The following is a 20,881-nucleotide window of genomic DNA, read 5'->3' on the forward strand; positions in this document are numbered from 1 at the left end:
TGTTCTGTACACGACATCCACTCAGACACACGAGAACACCAGAGAATGATGGCGTGTTCTGTACACGACATCCACTCAGACACACGAGAACACCAGAGAATGATGGCGTGTTCTGTACACGACATCCACTCAGACACACGAGAACACCAGAGAATGATGGATGGCGTGTTCTGTACACATGGCTAATGAAAGTGAGGAACTAAGCTATATTTTGACTTCGTATCTGTGTGTGTCTGTGTTGGAGTATGGACATGTGAGTGTAAGTACACCGAGTCCAAAGGAGGTCACTGGAGCTTGAGTTACAGGCAGCCGAGAGCCAGCCACCATGGTTACTGAAAACTGAACTCCAGCCTTCTCTAGGAGCAGCAGCAGGAGCTCTTAATCGCTGAGCTACCTCTCCAGAGCCAGAACCAAGCTTTCTAGTTTGACTTATTCTATAAACTTTTTAAGTATATTTATTTAGTGAGTGTGTGTGTGTGTGCGCGCACACACACATGAGGGGTCACATGAAAAAGTGTGTGTGAGGGGCTGGAGAGATGGCTCAGAGGTTAAGAGCACTGGCTGCTCTTCCAAAGGTCCTGAGTTCAATTCCCAGCAACCACGTGGTGGCTCACAACCATCCAAGATGAGATCTGGTGCCCTCTTCCGGCCTGCAGGCATACAGACACTGTATACACAATAAATAAATCTAAAAAAAAAAAAAAGAAAAAGTGTGTGTGAAGGTCAGAGGACCACTGGCCAGAGTCAGCCCTGTCCTTCCACCACGTGGCTAACGGGAATCAAACTCAGGTCACCAGGCTTGGCAGCAAGTACCTTTCTTTACCTGCGTAGCCACTCTGCCAACACCAATTCTATTAGTTCTTAATTTAGTTCAGTAGACATGAAAGTGTCAGTTTTGTTTGGTTGGTTTGTTGGTTTTCTGAGACAAGGTCTGTTGGGGAATATTGATGTGTGTTGCATCTTTTCATACCACCTTTGTTAACGATTCAAATATGTGTTTGATTAAATACAATGAACCTGCACGCAGGAGGCTGAGTCACAAGTAGATGACAAGAAGGAGTAAGGAGGAACCACGTGCAGCAGGGGTTCCTAAGGGGGGATTGGAGAGAAGGATGCTGGGTAGTTTGGAAGACACTAGGAAAGGGAGAAGTTAGCTACTTGCTATACTGCCTCTTTGAGTAGCAGAATTCCACCTCAAACCTTGAACTGTGAGTTCTTTAGATTTAGATAAAGTTTACCTTAATAGCAAGGAACAGAATTCCTTCAGGCTGCAGCTCCTGCACAAACGCCATTGCGTAAGGGCCGTCACTGTAGCTAATAAACTTAACCACAAAGGTCTCTTATGTCATGTGGCTCTGGCTGTCCTGAACTCATTATGTAGACCAGGCTGGCCTCCAATTCACAGAAATTAGCCTGCTTCTGCCTCTTCAGTCCTGGGATTAAAGACGTGTGCCTGGCTAAAAGTATCAATTATATTCTTAAATCACACGATCATTTTCTATAAACTGACCAGCTCTAATTGTACTCACTTGTCAACTACAACATTTTCCAAATAGCCCAAATTATTATCGGATCCCTTTCTGTGAAAGATTCCAAGGCAGAAAGAAAAGGTCTGAGATGTACGGTCATAAAGACCCTGCTAGAGGACAAAGGTATGGAGCCTAAGCGGCCGCAGCCCAGACTATGTAGCTGACTCAATTACCCAAAGGCAATTCACACTGATGTTTTTCTGTGCATCTTTATATCATAAACTCTAAATATTGCTGCTTCTGCAAGCCTAGTCTGTTGCTTAAATTATGATTTTTAATTTAAATTTTAAATTTAGTATACACTGGGGCTTTGCCTGCATGTATGTCTGTGTGAGGGTGTCAGAGACCCTGGACCTGGAGTTACAGACAGTTGTGAGCTGAATCGTGGGGGTTGGGAATTGAACCCAGATCCTTTGGAAGAGCCCAGTGCTCTTAACCACTAAGCCGTCTGTTTAGCCTTTGGGATGGTATAAAGTTACAGCAGCTCATACTCTTCCTCAATCCTTCAAAAGTCTGTTATTTACATTTCTTCTACACCTATGAGCAGAGATTGACTCAGAGTTATAAAGACAGTTATTTTATCTTGGTCACAGGTGTCAGGACATTTCAGACACAGTGATTGGTTACAAGAAGCTTTATTTACTGCCCAGCAGTTGTTGGGGAGCAGAGTTTTAGAATAATGAGACTGAAATTGAAATCGTTGTCACGTGCTCATGTAACTTTCTTTCCAAGAGCTCTTCCAACCAATCATTTTCGCTTTCTGAAAAGCAAAGAAATGGTCAATAACTCAGACCACCTGGGAAAGCGCTGAGGCCTGCGCTAGGCCTCGCATTCTTTTAGCTTGTTACCATGACTGGCGCTCAATCTTCTTTCAAAATAATCACAATAGGGACGTGGGACTAGGGATTTGGTTCAGTTGGTGGAGAATCTGACTAGCAATACCCAGCACTGCATGAACACTAGGTGTGGGGGCACTCATCTGTGACCCCAGCACTCAAAACCGTCCCTCAGATCCTACCTCAAAAAAATAAAATAAAAACGATCATAATACCACTATTACAATCTAGAAGTTAATTAGTGAGTACCATAGAACTTCTACATAAACAAACTAAACGGAACTCCGGGCTCAGGCACCGCAGAAGCTGTCAGCAGACACACCCCTCCCGCTTGGTACTCAGGACTTTTAGGACAAGTATGTTCTGGACGCCTGGAGACTGGCATTTATTTCTAAGTGCACATCTGGGAGCCAGGCCGCAGGCAGAAACTGACACAAGCTCCTTAACCTGTGGCTGGGACAAATTTGAGAAACACCACAGTCCTGTAGTTCAAAGGAGACACTCAGCTGCAGGTGCCCACAGAAGGAACTCACTGGCTCTGGCTGACTCTGTCCTCCCTACCAGAATTTCCCATCAGCCACATGGCAAGTCATAACTGTCTATAATTCCCGTTCCAAGGAATCTAATGTCACCTTCCGAGCTCAATGGGCACCAGGCTCAAACACAATACATAGACATGCACACTCATATACATAAAATGAATTACAGAAAGCTGGGTGGGGGTGGTGCATGCCTTTAACCCCAGGGCTCAGGAGGGAGAGGCAAGCGGATCTCTTGAGTTTGAGGGAAGCCCGGCCGACAGCAGGTTCCTCCAGGACAGGACAGGCTACACAGAAAACCATGTCTCAAAAGGAAAAGAAAAAAGTAAAATAAATAATAATAAAATAATAATTAAAGAGAAAAATAATCAGCTGGGCGGTGGTGGTACACGCCTTTAATCTCAGCACTCAGAGGCAGGCAGATTTTTGTGAGTTCAAAACTGGTCTACAAATCAAATTTTTAAAGTTTTATTACACAAGGCTGTTGAGTAAATACACCTGCTGCCATCCCTGACGACCTGAGATCAATTGCTGGGAAGGAGAAAACCAACTGCAAAAGTCTCTGACCTGCACATGCATCATGGATGCCATGTGTGTGATGTGCACATGCGCACACACAGTCAACAGATACATGTAATAAGTTATGTTGCAAACTTAACCTACTCATCCTTGCTCGTCTCACTGATGGACATAAACTGAGCTGCCCTCATTGGAAGGAAGATGACTGCTGTGCTGGGCATCCGTCCCAGCAGCAAACGGGCACCACGGGTACGTTCACAAAGACAACGACCAGCTCAAACTTCCATTCTGTACAAGAAAACATTCTTCTGGGTAACTTACGAAGACTAGGCCTCTTTAAAAAAGCATAAAACAAATTTGCAGGTTACTTTTATTTGAGTGAATGAATTCACGCAAGAGCACCAAAAATGTAAATAAATAAGCATCATTGACTAACATGCTTAAGTCCCTTCCAAGGAACACGGTCCTGCAGCCTTGTTCTCAGGGTGCACTCTAACACACATCCACTATCTTACCCGTCCATTTACTCTGGACTCACAAAATCCAGCTCGTAGTTAAGGCTGCAGCGCAGCATAGTATGCTGTGGACCAGCTCAGTTCCCTCCTTGCAACTTTGCTTCTTTTTTGAATTCCTTCAGATGCCTCATGTTTCTGCAGTTTCCTTGAAAGCTAGTTCTATGTTAGAACTTCCTTTCTTATGTCCCCCAGATCACCTTCCTGTCCCCTTTCTATAATCTAGATACTACAATGTCACTGTCCGAGTGGCTTCATCAACAAAGTGCTCCTTGGATTCGTGTAACAAGAGCTCAGAGCAAAGGTGCTAGCTTTGTTTAGTGACTGGACCTCATCCTAGCTCTAGCGTGCACGGCTTTGTTCATCCTAAGCACCAGACCTCACTCACAGGGTTAGGCCACTTAATGCCCCTTAGGAAATAATTCTTTTACATCACTTTCAGGACAGTGTCCCTCCTAGTAGCCCAGAATGTCCATCACAAATTCCAGAGATGAAGTGTAGGGGCCTGTCTTCAGCACCTGGGACAGTGCTCACCAGTACAATACACCAACAGCAGGGTAGCCTTGCTGTTTCTTTTACTTTGCTGGACAAGGTACTATACAAATATCAATGTCACTGGCAATAACAGTCACCATGTCTAACTTAAGATAATATTAAAACAGTTACACCCAACGACTGTGCTATCAATGAAAATGATCCTTTCTTCCTGACGAACTCACTTCTGGAATTAGAAGGTATTCCCACTTCATATTCCTTTCCCAACATTCATGCGCCTTTCCTTTCTCGTGGTGTCCGGGATTGAATCCAGGGTCTTGCATGTGCATCTTTTTTTTTTGTATCTTTCTGTATAAAGTTGAATACACGTACTTGGGCTTTGCAATCCTATCCACTCGGACAACCTCCATCTTTGATTTGATTTCAGTTATAATTTAAATATCATATGGGACTGGCTGGTGTTGGACTATGTTTAGATCAGTGGTTCTCAACTTGTGGGTCATGACCCAACAAGGGTCACATATCAGCCTCACAACAGTAATAAAATTACAACAATGAAGTAGTAATAAAAATAATTTTATGATTGAGGTCATCACAACATGAGGAACTGTATTAAAGGGTCACAGCATCAGGAAGTTGAGAACCAATAGTTTACACCAAAGGTTAGTAAATTCCCTCATGCAGGGCAAAAGAAACTAACCCTTTTCATAAAGTCTTTGAGCTCAAGACATTTTCACTGTTTATTTATTTATTTATTTTCTATTTTTGAGACAGGGTTTCTCTGTGTAACTGCACTGGCTGTCCTGGAACTCACTCTGTAGACCAGCCTGGCCTCGAACTCACAGAGATCCACCTGCCCCTGCTTCCCGACTGCTGGTATTAAAGGCACGTAATACCACCCAGCCCTCTTCACATTTTTAAAGAGTTAGATTTGGTGGAAAAGCAAAGTGTTTATGACAAATGATAATTATAGGAAATTCAAATTTTATTATCTACAGAGTTCTAGACATAACTACATTCAGTCCCTCTTGTACTGTCTGCAGCTACTCACACAACAGCAAATCAGTTTCAACACATCCTACTTTGACGACAAGACCTGAAAAGTTTTGCTAACACTAAATATATCTAATGCAGTTGCTGATAATTAAATCTACAATCCTACATTTTGCATAAATCCCAGCATGCCCTTCCTGTCTTTTACTACTAGACAAAAATTTATTCTGTATTACATACTTTAAACTGTTCCCCCTGTCTCTCTCGCAGGACTGCAGACTGTGCAGGGCTATGCCCGTGCCATCTGCTCTGTCCCACTGAGCTGCAACTTTAGTTGCTAGGAGCTGTACAATCAGGATCTTCAACTGCATACAGGGCCACTGAGGCATATTCTTATAGCCAGGTAGTGACGCACGCCTTTATGGAGACTGGTCTAGGCATTTTTCCCACCTAAGGATCTCCTGGAGAGCTGCAACAATGCCCAAAAGAAAGGCTACAAGTGCTGCGAGTCAGGAGCCAAAGAGAAGATCAGCCCGACTGTCTGCTGTGCCTGTGCCCTTTACACCAGAGTTGAAACCTAAAAGAACATCAACTCAAAGGAAAATGAAGAACACGAATGTTGTAGTGGAAGAAAACAAGGATGCAGGTGCTGTAACAGTTCCTGAAAGCAAGCCCGAAGGTGTTCAGGAGGCGTGCAACATGGACAGGGCTGAAAATGGAGAAGCCAAAGTTATGGAGGCACCCATTCAAAAGATGGAAGCGGAGGAAGTAAAAGAGATGAATGAAGAAGCTGAAGAAGATGGAGGAGAAAAGAAAGAAGGAGTGGCGGCAGAAGGAAAAGATGATGAAAACATCCAAAATATAGAGAAAAAGGAAGATGGAGAAGCGGACAAAGATAAAGGTGAGGAGGTGAAAGACGAAAACAGGGAAGGAGTCCCGGAAGAGAAACCAGAGGCAGCAGGAAGTGAGGATGCAAAAGAGGACAAAGATGATGGAGGCAAAGGAGGTGATGAAAAAGAAGACAGCAAAGAGGAGCAAGGAGATGGGAAGACAGAAAAAGAGAAAGATGACAAACAAGAGGAAGCTGAAGCCGAGGAAGAGGTTAAAGAACAGAGAGAGGAAAAAGAAGAGGAAGGTGGAAAATGCAAAGAGGAAAATGAGGAAGATGAACAGAAAGGCCAGAGAGGGGAAGACGGAAAGGAGAAAGACGATGGGAAAGAGAGACAGGAGGAAGAAGGCAAAGACAAAGAGGCTGCAGGTGAAGGAAATGATGAAAGCAAGGTGGAGGCCGAACAAGAAGCTGAAAACAAAGATCTGAAACAAGATGGAGAAAAAGAGGCGTCTCTGGGTATTGTCTAAAACTGCCCTATGTGATATCATAATTTGGTAACATGCATCTTCCTGTTGTAATGTTAATAGAGATAAAACTTTTACCAGATATTTTATAAGCAGTACTTTTCTTTTAGCATCATTCCATCTTGGAACATCATCATACAGGTTATTAGTTGTGAAACACCTAACATGACACCTTTATACAGTTTGTGGTTAGAGTAGTGCAAAATATAAAATGTACACATGTGACTTTGTGAATTTCACTGCGTGTAAGTTATATACTAAATCTTAGCATTTCAATTTCATTCTTATACATGATCATTTTGCAGACTAGGAGAATTCCAAAAGAAAGAGTTTGTACAACTTTACTGTAGCTCTCTAGGTTGCTTTTATAAAGAAGGTCAACTCTTTTCAGCTAATGTTAAGAGTTAGAATTGCCATTACCAAATATAACTGTATTAGTAGCTTGGAAAGAATATAACATCTTAATTTTGTTTTTGGAGAAATTTGAACGTTTGTTTCAGGAGGGCAGTTTTGATTATATGTGTATGTACAAAGTCTTCCTGGATTATCATAATAAAACATCTACAAACATAAACTGCAGAGTCCACCATTTCCTCAGCGGCCATCAGTGCCAGGTCACCGCCTGATTCTATCCTTACCTGTGAAGACGCTCCTCACTAGACATGGCTCACAGCAAACTCTCTAGCTTAATTTTTCTGAGTTCATTTTTTTAAGAATATTTTGATGGGGGCTGGAGAGATGGCTCATTGTTTAACAGCACTGACTGCTCTTCCAGAGGTCCTGAGTTCAATTCCCAGCAACCACATGGTGGCTCACAGCCATCATGAGACCTGGCGCCCCCTTCTGACATGCAGGCACACATGGAAGGAATGCTGTACACATAATAAATAAGTAAATTTATTCATGAATAGATTTCTATGTTGGCAGACCCCAACTCAGTATTTTTTAATTTTACTTTAATTTTATGTGCGTGAATGTTTTCCCTTATGTATGTCTGTGCATATCACATGCATGCCTGATGTCCATGGAAGCCAGAAGAAGGGACTGGATCTCCTGGAGCAGAAGTTACAGACAGCTGTGAGTCCCCATGGGGGTGCTGGGAATCTAACCCTGCTCCTCTGGGAAGAGGAAGGAGGTAGAGGAAACAGGACCAGATGCTGAAGTCATCTTCAGCTTTGCAGTGAGCATCAAGTCAACCTGAGCTGCATGAGACTCTTATCTTCAAAGGTTAAATTAAATTAAAAAAAAAAAAAGTTACTGAAAGGGATTTAAGACTGTGAAAATGCATCAGGGAGAGAAAGTCTTCTGAGAAAAAAAAAAATCAAGCATCTTACTGGTGTGTGTGACAAAACTGTGCAAAGTTCAATAGAGTGATCTGAAATGTGCAGAGGACAGTGAAAACTACGGAAGAAAATATGCCTACAGCGTCTCCAGATGTGATGAATAATATATATACACACACGCACAGCTGAAGTATACACAACATAGAAAGACATAATCAAACAAGGATAAAGAATTTAAGTAACTTCAGGCAGTGGTGGCAAACACCTGTAGATCAAGGCCAGCTTGGTCTACAGAACAAGTTCCGGGGTAGTAGGTAGCATCACCACCATGCCCCGTTTTTTTTTTTTAAATATTTATTAATTATGTATATCATATTCTGTCTGCATGTATGCTGCAGGCCAGAAGACAGCACCAGATCTCATTACAGACAGTTGTGAGCCACCATGTGGTTACTAGGAATTGAACTCAGGACCTCTGGAAGAACAGTCAGTGCTCTTAACCTCTGAACAATCTCTCCAATCCCATGCCCCGTTTTTGTGGTGCTGGGATGGAACCCAGGTGTGGTGCTTTGGATAAAATGTCCCCTCCCCACAGGTTTAGTCATCAGACAGTGTGACACTATTTGAAAGGATTGCAGGGATTAGGGGTGTGGCCTCATTGGAGGAAGTACCTCACTAGGAGTGGGCTTGGGGGTTTCAAAAGCCCATACCAGGCCCAGTCTCTCTCTCTCCACCTGTGCATCAGGAGGCAGCTCTGAGCTACTTCTCAAGCATCACGCAGTCAGCCATGATGATAATGTACAAAGCCTCTGAAACTATAAGCAAGCCCCAGTTAATACTTTCCCTTATAAGAGTTGCCTGTCATGGTGTCTCTTCAGTCTGAGCTACAGAGAGAAGTGTGCCTCACTCCAAAACAAAGCAGGCATGCCTGCACAGGACTTTAATCCCAGCACTCTGGAAGTAGAGGCAAGGAGTTCTTTACAAGTTTGAGGCCAAGTTCTCTATATAGCAAGCTCCAGGCCAGCCATTCACATAGTGAGACCCTGTCTCAAAACAAAACGATATGAGAGGCTGGAGAGAGCGCAGTGGTTAAGAGTATGCTCACTGTTCTCTCAGAGTACCAGGTTTTGTTTCCATTTTTTCCTCTAACTCCAAGGTGCTGGGATTAAAAAGGAAGAAGAAAAAGAAAAAACAATTCACAAAAGACCATGTCTGAAAACAGGAAAAGACAAGCCTCCTAAAATTGACACCATGTGAAAATAGATACCAACCACATTAGCAAAAGCTTTAAAGTTTGAAAACACAAACACTGGTTACATGGATTGAAGTAATAAGGGTGGCGGCGGGGCTGCGTCCCCAACACCCCAGCCGCCTGCCCGGCTAGCTTATGACCCGAAATAATTACACGGACACTGTATTCTTTTAAACACTGCTTGGCCCATTCTCTTCTAGGCTAATTCTCACATATTAATTTAGCCCATTTCTAATCATCTGTATGTAGCACCCCAAGGTGCGCTTACCAGGGAGATTCTAGCCTATGTCCATCCTGGGTCGGAGCTTCATTCCGGGAGCGGGGCATGGCGTCTCTCTCAGGCGTCTGCTCCTGAGAGCAGAGCTGTTGCGACTCTGACCTCACTTCCTCTTCCTCCCAGCATTTTGTTCTGTTTACTCCTCCCACCTATCCTCTAACCAATAAAATGGGCCAGGGCAGTTCCTTTATTAGCCAATGACCTTCCTCCATCAATGGATAAAGGAAAACTCTCATCTAACTGGCAGTGTACGAATCATAAAATACTCTGAAGAGCAGCTGGGCATACCACGTCTTCTTCCAGTCTGACAACTTCACCCAGGAGCACAGCTGTAGGGTAACAGAACACACAGGTAGCTGTCCATTTTAAAGAGCCACACTGTTGTCACACTGTACAGAGAAACCAGTGGCTGACACAGCACGGACCACAGTAATGTTGAGGCCAGTGAAGAGCACTGCGGGAAGAGGGGGTGCAGTGCAGAGTTAAAGCAGGGTCTGAGGACGTGCAAGTACATGCTCAGTGTGGGCACATGGGAACCACACAACAGTGTCAGCACGCACGCGGGAACCACTCCAGCAATTTCAGTGTGAGCACACAGGAACCACGCAACAGTGTCAGCGTGCACGCGGGAACCACTCCAGCAATCTCAGTGTCGTCTTTAGGAATGGAAGAAGGGACTCAGAACTGGAACAGTATGGAGGGCTTCAAAGGAAGCTCTAACTAAAATGTCCTCTTAGGGAGACAGGTCTCTGTGAGTTCAAGGCCAGCCTGGTTCCAGAGTGCGTTCCAGGAGAGCGAGCGAGCATGCACTTTTTGTTGGCAGTCATCATTTATAGTATGAGAGAGAGAGATATTTTTCTCCATAACTATGCTGATGACGTTTCCTCCGCTCCCTGACTGGGGCCTCTTTTGGACAGTTTCCTCCATTGCCTGAAAATGACCCTGAAGCATGGGGTGAGGAATTTGATAATCAATCTAATCTTGAATTCTCTCCACTTTTTGATGAGGATTGAGAGGAGAGCCTACAAAAAAAGCGAACTTTACACGCAACCTAGGCAAGCTAGCTAGGGCTCCAAAGAGAAACAGATTTCATTTCCCAATTCCTCCCTGGACTCATGAGCTGGGCTTGGTATTTCCAGTGCAATTTCTGCAAAATCAAAATGTTTACCTAATTATACACTAAGCAATCTACTTAGAACTCTAGGAGGAGAGATGGCATTGGACAGTCGGGACACCAGAGAGGAACTACAGCTATCTGAATCTAGACTAGCAGGCCTTTGTGTGCCATGTGGATCTCTCCCTGCCATAACTGCCTCCCACAGGGATTTCAGCACAAGGGCCATCAACTACTAACTGCTTGCCTTACCCTCCTTGCTCAATTAGTAAGTCAGGGGAGGACAATTATATGTCAACAATTATATGGGTTTGAGCCTTGCTGTACTACTTACCCTTAACTAGCAATCGGTTTAAGGGTGTTACAGAACTCTATGGATTTTCAAATTTCATTTGTATGGAAGGAGAGGAAATCATTATCCGGCTGGTAAACTGTGGGATGTCCTCATATAAACTGAATTTGTGATTACCAAAGTTGTCCAACCTTCTCCCATTCCATGAATAAATACGTATTTTACTGACGGCTCGTCTAACGGTACAGGAGGGATTTGTGGTTCAGATAGTCATCACTCTTATTAAAACACTCTCTCTTTCTTCAGCTCAACAGGTGCAACATCTATTACAGTTAGTTCATGAACCCTTCAACATCGGTTCAGATTCTGCTTCTGTTATAGGATCACTACCAACAACAGACTTGCACTCACACGCACACTCTGACCTCCCTGGCTTTGCTGCAGAAGAAGCATTAACCTCCCCAATTTTCACTTCTCCAGAAGAAACCTGGAAAGGGGAAGATGGATCCACGGAAACATGAAGGATCCTCTCTGACTCCTCCCTAGGCCATCGAGGACAATGGCAGAGAGAAAAGATCTGGAAGTCACCAGAAAGAGAGTAAAGCTCCAGCGACCGGGTAAAAGGAGATAGAAGTCAGGTCTGCATACCTGGGGCCAAGGGAGAAGTCACTCTGCTCTACTTGGCTCTGTGTTTGTGACTGAACCTTGGGACCACAGCAGACTCACTCACGCACCTGAAGAAGGAACTGCATTTAAGTTTTCTTCGGGACTTAAGTCACTTCCTATTTGTACAGGAGATAACTTTTATATTCTTTTTCATTTTATTTTTCCCAAGACAGGGTTTCTCTGTAGCTTTGCAGCTGTCCTGGAACTCTGTAGACCAAGTTGGTCTCACACCCACACAGACCCACCTGCCGTGGGAACTCCTTCAGCCAATAGCCTTTAAGATACTGGTCCACTTTGGCATGGTCTCATGTACTGTAAATGCAGACGAAAAGTGTGCACAGGTCTCTTGGCTGCTGGAGATTCAGTTCGAGTTCCAGCACATGCAGAGGACTGCAGATCACTACTCTTTCTGTGAGTTTATACCCAGATAAATAAACCTTTGTTATACTCCATTCTGGGCTATGGTGGAACTCTTTAAAAAAAAAAAAGATTGATTGATTGATTATGTGTACAGTATTCTGTCTGCATGTATACCTGCAGGCCAGAAGAGGGCACCAGATCTCATTACAGATGGTTGTGAGCCACCACGTGGTTGCTGGGAATTGAACTCAGGACCCTTGGAAGAGTAGGCAGTGCTCTTAACTGCTGAGCCATCTCTCCAGCCCCAGGTGGAACTCTTTTGTATACCAACACCCACCTGTCTCTGCCTCCCGAGTGTTGGGAATAAAGGTGTGCGCCACCACCACCCGGCAACATTTATATTCTTATTAAAGTCAAATATGGGTTTCCATTCTACAAGATGTTGGAACTCCTGTTTTCGAGTTTCTTTTGCTGTGAAGAGACACCATGACCACGGCAACTCTTATAAAGAAAAACATTTTTTTGTTCCCAAGACAGGGTTTCTTGTCTGTGTAACAGCCCTAGATATCCTGGAACTAGCTCTTGTAGATCAGGCTGGCCTCGAACTCACAGAGACCCACCTGTCTCTGCCTACCCAGTGCTGGGATTAAGGGTGTAAGCCACCACTGCCCAGCTTATACAGGAAGGCATTTAACTGTGTCTTAACAGTTCAGATTTTCAGTCCACAACCATCACAGTGGGACATGGTAGCGTGCAGGCAGACATGGTGCTGGAAAGGAAGCTGAGAGTTCTTATATCTTGACTCACAGGCAACAGGAAGTGGTCTGATCACTGGGTGTGGCTTGAGCATATATGAGACCTCCAAGCCCACCTCCATCCACAGTGACACAGTTCCTCCAAGACTACACTTCCTAATAGTCCCTATGAGGCCATTTTCTTTCAAACCACAACTACTAATCATATGGGCTTCTTTTCAAGCTATTCTCTAGATTTTTCTGATTAATTTGATAAGGTAGCTTATAATGCTAGACATAATTTGGATCTCTGTTCTTGGTGTCAGAGTATAACACAATGCTTTCACAGGTCTAACATTATTCTTTTGGGGGGACAGGAGGTCGAGACAGGGTTTCTCTGTAGCTTTGGAACCTATCCTGGAACTAGCTCTTGTAGACTAGGCTGGACTTGAACTCTAGAGATCGGCCTGCCTCTCTCGAGTGCTGGGATTAAAGGCGCGTATCACCAACACCTGGCACATTATTCTTTATGCTTATAATTTCCTTTCTTACAGGATTCTCATGCACCACCAAATGACAGATTTATCTACAAAACTAGCCATGGTTACAAGTGCTCGTAACCTCCACACTGAACATGCAGGGACAAACGGATCCTAGGAGTCCAAGTAAGCCAACTAATGGAAACAGCAGTGTAAGGTTATCTCAAAAAGTAAGTAAATAAAAGTGGAAACAGAAAGAAGAAGCCACTCAATGCCCTCCTCGGGCCTCAATGTGCACCACATCACACCAACACACACACACAAACAAAAAACATAGAGGCCGAAGAGATGGTTCATTGATTAAGAGCACTGGCTATTCTTCCAGAGAATCTGGATTCAATTCTCCAGCATCCGTATGTCCACATGGCAGCGCACAACCAAGCGTCCTGGCAGATCCAACACCCTCTTCTGGTCTCCACAGGCACTACATGCACAGTACACAGATCTACAAAAGGAAAGGGTGACTGCATACAGGCGGATGGCTCTTTTCTTTCACTGTTTCTGCCCTTTAAGCTACTGCTCTCCCAGTCAGTGACTGCAGCTCTGCAGCCGCAAAGGCCACAGCCTGAGGAGATTCTCTTACCTCAGGCACTGCCTCTTTCAAAGCTAAGACCGGAGTTTATCTGAGCCTCTGTCCCTCTAGAGAACTCAAGATTCAAAGGCTGAGGTAGAATTCTGCTCCTTGGGGAGGTTGAATAGCAAGCAGCTCACCTAGCTCACCTCCTCCTGTCTCCCAAGAAGTGTCTCCTGCGATTCCTTGCCCCTCCTTAAAAACCCTTCTCCTCTGGCTCCTCCCTACAACTTCCAGTCAGCTAGTTGCTGACTCAACCTCCTGACCACAGAATTTTATGAAATCAAACACATCTTTGCATCATTAAACAAAGGTTCCAGAGCATAAACAAAAGTAACATACCTTAAAATAATATTCTACAACACCTGATAACCCCAGTTTGATCCCCCGATCCCAAAAAGTGGCAGCCAAGAACCCAGTCCCACAAGTTGTCCCATGTGCTCTACCCACCCACACAAGCAGAAAAGCACAGGGAGTCAGAATGAAAGGCGGAGGGGGGCCTCAGTGACGTCACATCCATCCGCAGGGCAGAGGCCCTGGGCATTTCCACATGACAGGTGACTACATAAGAGCAAGGACGACAATAATAAGGATGGATGAAAAGATCCAAAATATGAGAAGATAGGAATGCGGTAAGGTACACTTATCATGACAAATCCAACCACACTATGAGTAGATTAAAAAACCAGAAAAGATAAACCAGCTTATTAAAATCAACATTTGGGTTTGTTTATTTGGTTTTTCGAGACAGGGTTTCTCTGTAGCTTTGGAGCCTATCCTGGAAATCACTCTGTAAACCAGGATGGCCTCAAACTCACAGAGGTCTGCCTGCCTCTGTCTCCTGAGTGCTGGGATTAAAGGCGTGCGCCACCACCCAGCCACAACCAACATTTGTAAGATAAAAATTTGGCTTGCAAATTACAGGCCTATATCACTCATGAACATCGACGCAAAAATTCTCAATACTGGCAAACCGAATCCAAGAACACATTAGAAAAATTATCCATTATGATCAAGTAGGCTTCATCCCAGAGATGCAGGGCTGGCTCAACATACACAAATCTATCAATGTAATCCACCATATAAATAAACTGAAAGAAAAAACCGTATGATCATTTCATTAGATGCTGAAAAAGTATTCGGCAAAATTCAACATCCCTTTATGATAAAGGTCTTGGAGAGATTAGGGATACAAGGGTCATACCTAAATATAATAAAAGCTATTTACAGCAAGTCGACAGCTAACATTAAATTAAACGGAGAAAAACTCAAAGCCATCCCACTAAAATCAGGAACACGACAAGGCTGTCCACTCTCTCCATACCTCTTCAATATAGTGCTTGAAGTTCTAGCAATAGCAATAAGACAACATCAGGGGATCAAGGGGGTTCGTATTGGAAAGGAAGAAGTTAAGCTTTCGTTATTTGCAGATGATATGATAGTATACATAAACGACCCCAAAAACTCTACCAAAGAACTCCTACAGCTGATAAACACCTTTGGTAATGTGGCAGGATACAAGATCAACTCCAAAAAATCAGTGGCCTTCCTATACACTAAGGATAAGGAAGCAGAGAGGGAAATCAGAGAAGCATCACCTTTCACGATAGGCACAAATAGCATAAAATATCTTGGGGTAACTCTGACCAAGGAAGTGAAAGATCTATTTGACAAGAACTTCAAGTCTTTGAAGAAAGAAATTGAAGAGGACACCAGAAAATGGAAGGATCTCCCTTGCTCTTGGATTGGGAGGATCAACATAGTAAAAACGGCAATTCTACCAAAAGCAATCTATAGATTCAAAAATTTGGCTTGCATTAGAAAAGTTATAGAATGTCTGACTCCAGAGCCCAGACAAAGTTAGGGCCACTCCACCTAACTCCTTACGGTGCTCAGCACTCTGTAATGGGAATAAAGAGGAACCCACACTGGTGGGGATGTGGCTCACTGGGGAAGTTCACCTCACAGGCACCAGGCCCTGACTTCCATCTCCAGCTCCACAATAAGCGAACAGCCTTTATTAGTTGATTTGTCAGTTTTTTCTTTTTTTAAAAAAGACATTTTGTCAGTTTTTTCTTTTTTTAAAAAAGACATTGCCTAAGCCGGGCGGTGGTGGCGCACGCCTTTAATCCCAGCACTCAGGAGGCAGAGGCAGGCGGATCTCTGTGAGTTCGAGACCAGCCTGGTCTACAAGGACATCCAGGGCTACACAGAGAAATCCTGTCTCAAAAAACAAAACAAAAACCAAAAACTTATTTATTTATGTAGTTTTCTGCCTGCATTTATGCCTTCAGGCCAGAAGAGGGAAGGGGGGAGGGGGGCAAGATCTCATTATCAATGGCTGTAAGCCATATGGATGGGTGCTGGGAATTGAACTCAGGACCTCAGGAAGATCAGCCAGTGCTCTTAACAGCTGAACCATTTCTCCAGTCCCCAGTAACAGTTTTCCAATGTGTTACAGTCTTACTATATTCCAAACTGCAAGGAAGGTCACAGGCTGGAAAAGCCCAGCCTGCCATTTCTTTCCTGGAAGACTGTTAACATCCAAGCATGGAGGAAGTTACAGTTGCATTTGTAAAGCCAACTGAGGTTATCCAGCACAGAAGGAATAAAGTATCAAACCTAATCCTCTGAGATAACTCAAATTAGCAAAGGCCAAGGCTTCACAGCCAAGTCTCTCCACTCTCTCTGTAGAACACACTAATGACCAAGCGCTCCACCCCCATACATTAGCAAGCCACTAACTAGTATGCCTTCCCTCAACAAGCCCCAGCTTCTTAAACTGGAACTCAGGACCCACATGGGGTCATGGGACTGAATGTGGAGGCTGTGAAATACTTCTGAACACCCAATGACCAAAACTTAGTTCAAAAATGAAGCAGTGTCATGAATCTGAGATGTTTCTGGCAATCCTCATCCCATGCTACTTCCCCAGTAGATGCCTCAGGCCACAAACCCAAGAAACACAGCCTGGAACACCTGGGCTCAAATTCAAGACTACTGCATGTGGTGAGCCACAGTGCTTTTACTACACATACAAAGTTTTCTGCTCTCCTAGAAGCATAATCATTTAGTTATGGAAAGTAAGGCCTTTGGGGTTGGAGAGATGGCTCAAAGGTTAAGAGCACTGGCTATTCTTCCAAAGTCCTGAATTCCCCAGGGACCACATGGCGGCTCACAAACATCTGTAAGATCTGATGCCCTCTTCTGGTGAGCAGGCACGCATGTAGACAGAAAACTATACGTAACTATCAAATTAACATTGTTAAAATGTTTGAAAACTGAGGCCCTTTAATCCCTGACTCTGAAGGCAGAGTCAGCTGAATTTAAGGCCAGCTAGATCTACATAACAAATTCTAGGCCAGTCACATCTGCACAGTGAGACTGTCTTTAAAAAGTAAGCAAACAGGGACTGGGGAGATGGATCAGCAGTTAAGAGCACTGGCTGGTCTTCCAGAGGACCCGGGTTCAATTCTCAGCACCCACATGGCAGCTCACAACTGTCTGTAACTCCAGGTCCAGGGGATCTGACACCCTCACAAAGACATACACACAGGCAAAACACCACCACACATAAATAAAAATTAATTAAAATAAATAGCAACCAAGCAAACAAAAGCTGTTTGAGTTTCATTCTCTTTAAGAGCTGTTAAATGAATTGTTTTCGTTTTGTTCAAGATGGGGTGTGGCCTGGAACATGCTAAGTAGACCAGGCTGGGATTTGTGGCAATCTTCTATATCTCTGCCTCCCAAGTGCTGAGATTTCAGGCTGGCACCACCATACACTAACTAGTTAAACAAGCTTCGGCTTGGCATTAGGACAGAATCAATAACAGTTTCTCAAGTGGCCCTAAGTAGCCTTTACTACTCCATGTCTAGTATTCTACACAGCAGTAGCCTCACATTGACGAAAATCAAATAAAGCCCATTCTACATAACTTTCTTCTTCTACACAGCAGTTTTAGGGTTTACTCTCAATACCCTTTCTCACCTAAGAGAACAGCAACAGTTAACATAAACCTCCCGGAGACATGAAGAGCATGCTTCCAGACCAGATCTCCGGTCTTGGATGAGACCTGGAGGCCAGTTTAATGGCAAGACTACAAATCTGCTCCCTTACTGACAATTACTGGGCCACTTGGCTGCCATCCAGCATTGCATTACGACAATTATGCACAAGTACAGAAGTAGCCGCAGCTATCTCCAAGCAAAAGGTCTCACCTTGTTAACAGAAAAGCTTCAGACCAATAACTGAGTATAAATGTAAACTAGCATTAAGGAAACATGCTGATATTCTGATATTTTCACTCACAGAACCTAGGCATTTAGTTTGTATTATATTGATTCTAAGTATGTATTAACCAACAGAAATAAATACTCTTATACATTCCATTCTTCATACTGGAATAGAAAATCAAGAACTATTTTCCTGGGAAGGGTCCAGACAGTAAACACTTTGTTTTTCAGGCTCTACATCTGGGACGAGCACTCAGTTCTGCCACAGCGATCTGAAAGCAGTCACAGAAGATGCGGACAAACAAACAGGCCGGTACAGTAATAAAACTTTATTTACAAAAACAGATGATGGACCAGATTCTGCCACAGACGGAGTCCACTAAATCACTGCAGAGTATGTTTTCATTTCCAATTACACGCACTAATCACAATATCATACCTAATGAAGTAAGACACAAAACTGCTAGATGGACGTGGTTAACCAACAAGTCAATTACTTTCACCTGTCAATAGAAAGAATTCCTTTCTTGTATGCTAGGAATACAAGTGTTTAGTGAATAGTTTAGAATTTATATTAGAGTTAGATCTAAAAAGAAGTTAGATCTAAAAAGAAGTTTTAGAGTAGAATATGGCCCTAGAAAAACTGGAAAGCTTTCACACCATAAACATTTATTAAACACTATTCCTCATCAGTCACAGGGTTAAGGTGATAACCAAGAAGCCCCCCCACCCCCATCAAGGAGCTTAGCCTCTCCAGCTAGACTAGGAGAAAAAGTACAACAAGGACTCTGATCACCTACAGAGGGAACCGGATCATCCCGAGGAGACAGAGGAGCACTGGATGCTCCCAGAGCAGACCTAACCAGCTCCGTGTGCAGTGAGCGGACAAGGAAACAAGGCTGGAGAGGGCTGTCAGCTCTAGAGCGGAGAGGAAGAAAAGGCATAAGCACAGGGAAGAACTTTTCACGCCTTCAGGGACTTGGGTTACAGAAGAGTGTGGCTGCCCACAAAGGGGACAAGGACAGCAGACTCAACAAGCATTGACAATAAACAACAAAGCATCCCAGCTGCTATCTGGCCTTGGCCCTTGGTTTCTGATATTGGTAGTTAGAGTAGGTGATGGTAACATTTACTGCAATGGGAAATTTGTGATTAAAAACGTATAGGCACAGCTCAAGTTCCCTTTTGGGGAGCCTCTTCAGAAAACCACTGTTATTAATTAAGCTTTGGTGATTAACAAAGAAATGTATGATTATTATAAAAATAAAATGCAAAAAATATAAAAAAGCAAGTGAGAGAATTATAATTCATTTTTGGGAAAATTGCTAAGATAAACAAGAACAAAAAAAGGCTTGGGATCTACAATGAATACAGATTCAACCTTCACTCTCAATGTTTGTTTTTGTTTCTAATTTTTTCAAGCAAGGTCTCATACAGCTCAGATTGAACGCAAACTCACTCTGCAACCAAAGCTGGCCTTGAATCCCTGATCTTCCTGCCTCTGCCTCCTGAGTGTATGCCACCCACATCTTGGCTTCTGAATGTTTTCTTAATTTTACAATTCAAGTCAGCTCTGTGCAGTAGAAAGGCTGAAAGCTAGCCTGCTGCTGGAGGCCTGTGTCGAGGTCTGCCCTCATCCTCTCCTTTCCTGCTGCTGGAGGCCTGTGTCGAGGTCTGCCCTCATCCTCTCCTTTCCTGCCGTCAGTTCACTGCTGCTTCTACTTGGAGCACTTCCCTCCCGTGTTCTCATATGGGAAAGGTCCCCTGAACAGAACAGAGGCTTTCCTAATGCATATTTTTTAAAGATATATTTCTTTATTATGCATACAGTGTTCTGTCTCCATGTATGCCAGCACGCCAGAAGAGGGCGCCAGATCTCATTACAGATGATTGTGAGCTACCATGTGGGTACTGGGAATTGAACTCAGGTCCTCTGAAGAGCAGCCAGTGCTCTTAACCAATGAGCCATCTCTCCAGCCCCCTAATGCATATTTTTTATTGTGTTAATATGCCTGGTATTATACCTCCCCTCACTGAGGTGACTGGATCATGAGAGCACTAATGGACTAAAGCATTAATGAATTCACAGCTGAACGAGCAGTCAGGAACTGGGACCCAAGGGAAAGAAGTGGTTCACTTGGGGCATGTCTTTGGAGAGGACTTCTTGTTGGGTTTGTGCTACAGATCCCCCCCTCCCCCCCCCCCCCGCCAACCCTGTTCTTCCTGGCTGACAGGAAGAGAACAGCTTTGCTCACCACAATCCCATTCCCTCATGAGGCCTGACCACCAACCAGCCCAGAACAACGAAGCCAGAGGACCACGGCTGAAACTTACAAACCATGAGCCAAAATCATCTGTCTTTCAAGTTGCTTACTCAGGTATCTTTGTCACAGTGATGGGAAGACTAGCACGCTTCTCTAGCCATGTCTGCCCCCTCCTCTGCCTTTTCAGAAAATTGTGGTCCTAATCAACAGGACAGGACCGGGCAGATCACAAAAATAAAGCGCAGAGGCAAAGCTGGGCCCACCCACTGGCCCACAAATAAGCGCTCATTTTCAAAGTTGGAGGGTCAGTAAGATGGCTCAGCAAGTAAAGGCGCCTGCTGCCAAGCCTGAGAACCTGAGTTCAATCCCCGGAACAGACAAGACAGGAGAACTGATTCCTACATGTTGCCCTCTGACCTCCATGAGTGTGGCTGTATTTGCATATACAGAGACACACATGAAATAAATTACTTGTTAAAGGTTTAAGAAAATAAACACAAGCCACAAATTATTT

General features: G+C 43.9%; 2 protein-coding genes across 2 annotated transcripts in view; one reads left to right on the forward strand and one right to left on the reverse strand.

The window, feature by feature from the left end:
• The window catches only part of LOC121438835 (remodeling and spacing factor 1-like), a 102,274-nt gene that overhangs the window by 72,098 nt on the left and 9,295 nt on the right, over positions 1-20,881 (reverse strand). The window lies entirely within an intron of this gene.
• Positions 5,901-7,055, forward strand: LOC121438915 (high mobility group nucleosome-binding domain-containing protein 5-like). The gene has a single exon (XM_041639455.1). The coding sequence runs from the start codon at positions 5,901-5,903 to the stop codon at positions 6,780-6,782; it is 882 nt and encodes a 293-aa protein (XP_041495389.1). The 3' UTR covers positions 6,783-7,055.

The sequence above is a fragment of the Microtus oregoni genome, unplaced genomic scaffold (genome assembly GCF_018167655.1).
Source record: "Microtus oregoni isolate MIOR12 unplaced genomic scaffold, Mior012 000000F_ref0000247, whole genome shotgun sequence".
Classification (NCBI taxonomy): Eukaryota; Metazoa; Chordata; class Mammalia; order Rodentia; family Cricetidae; genus Microtus; species Microtus oregoni.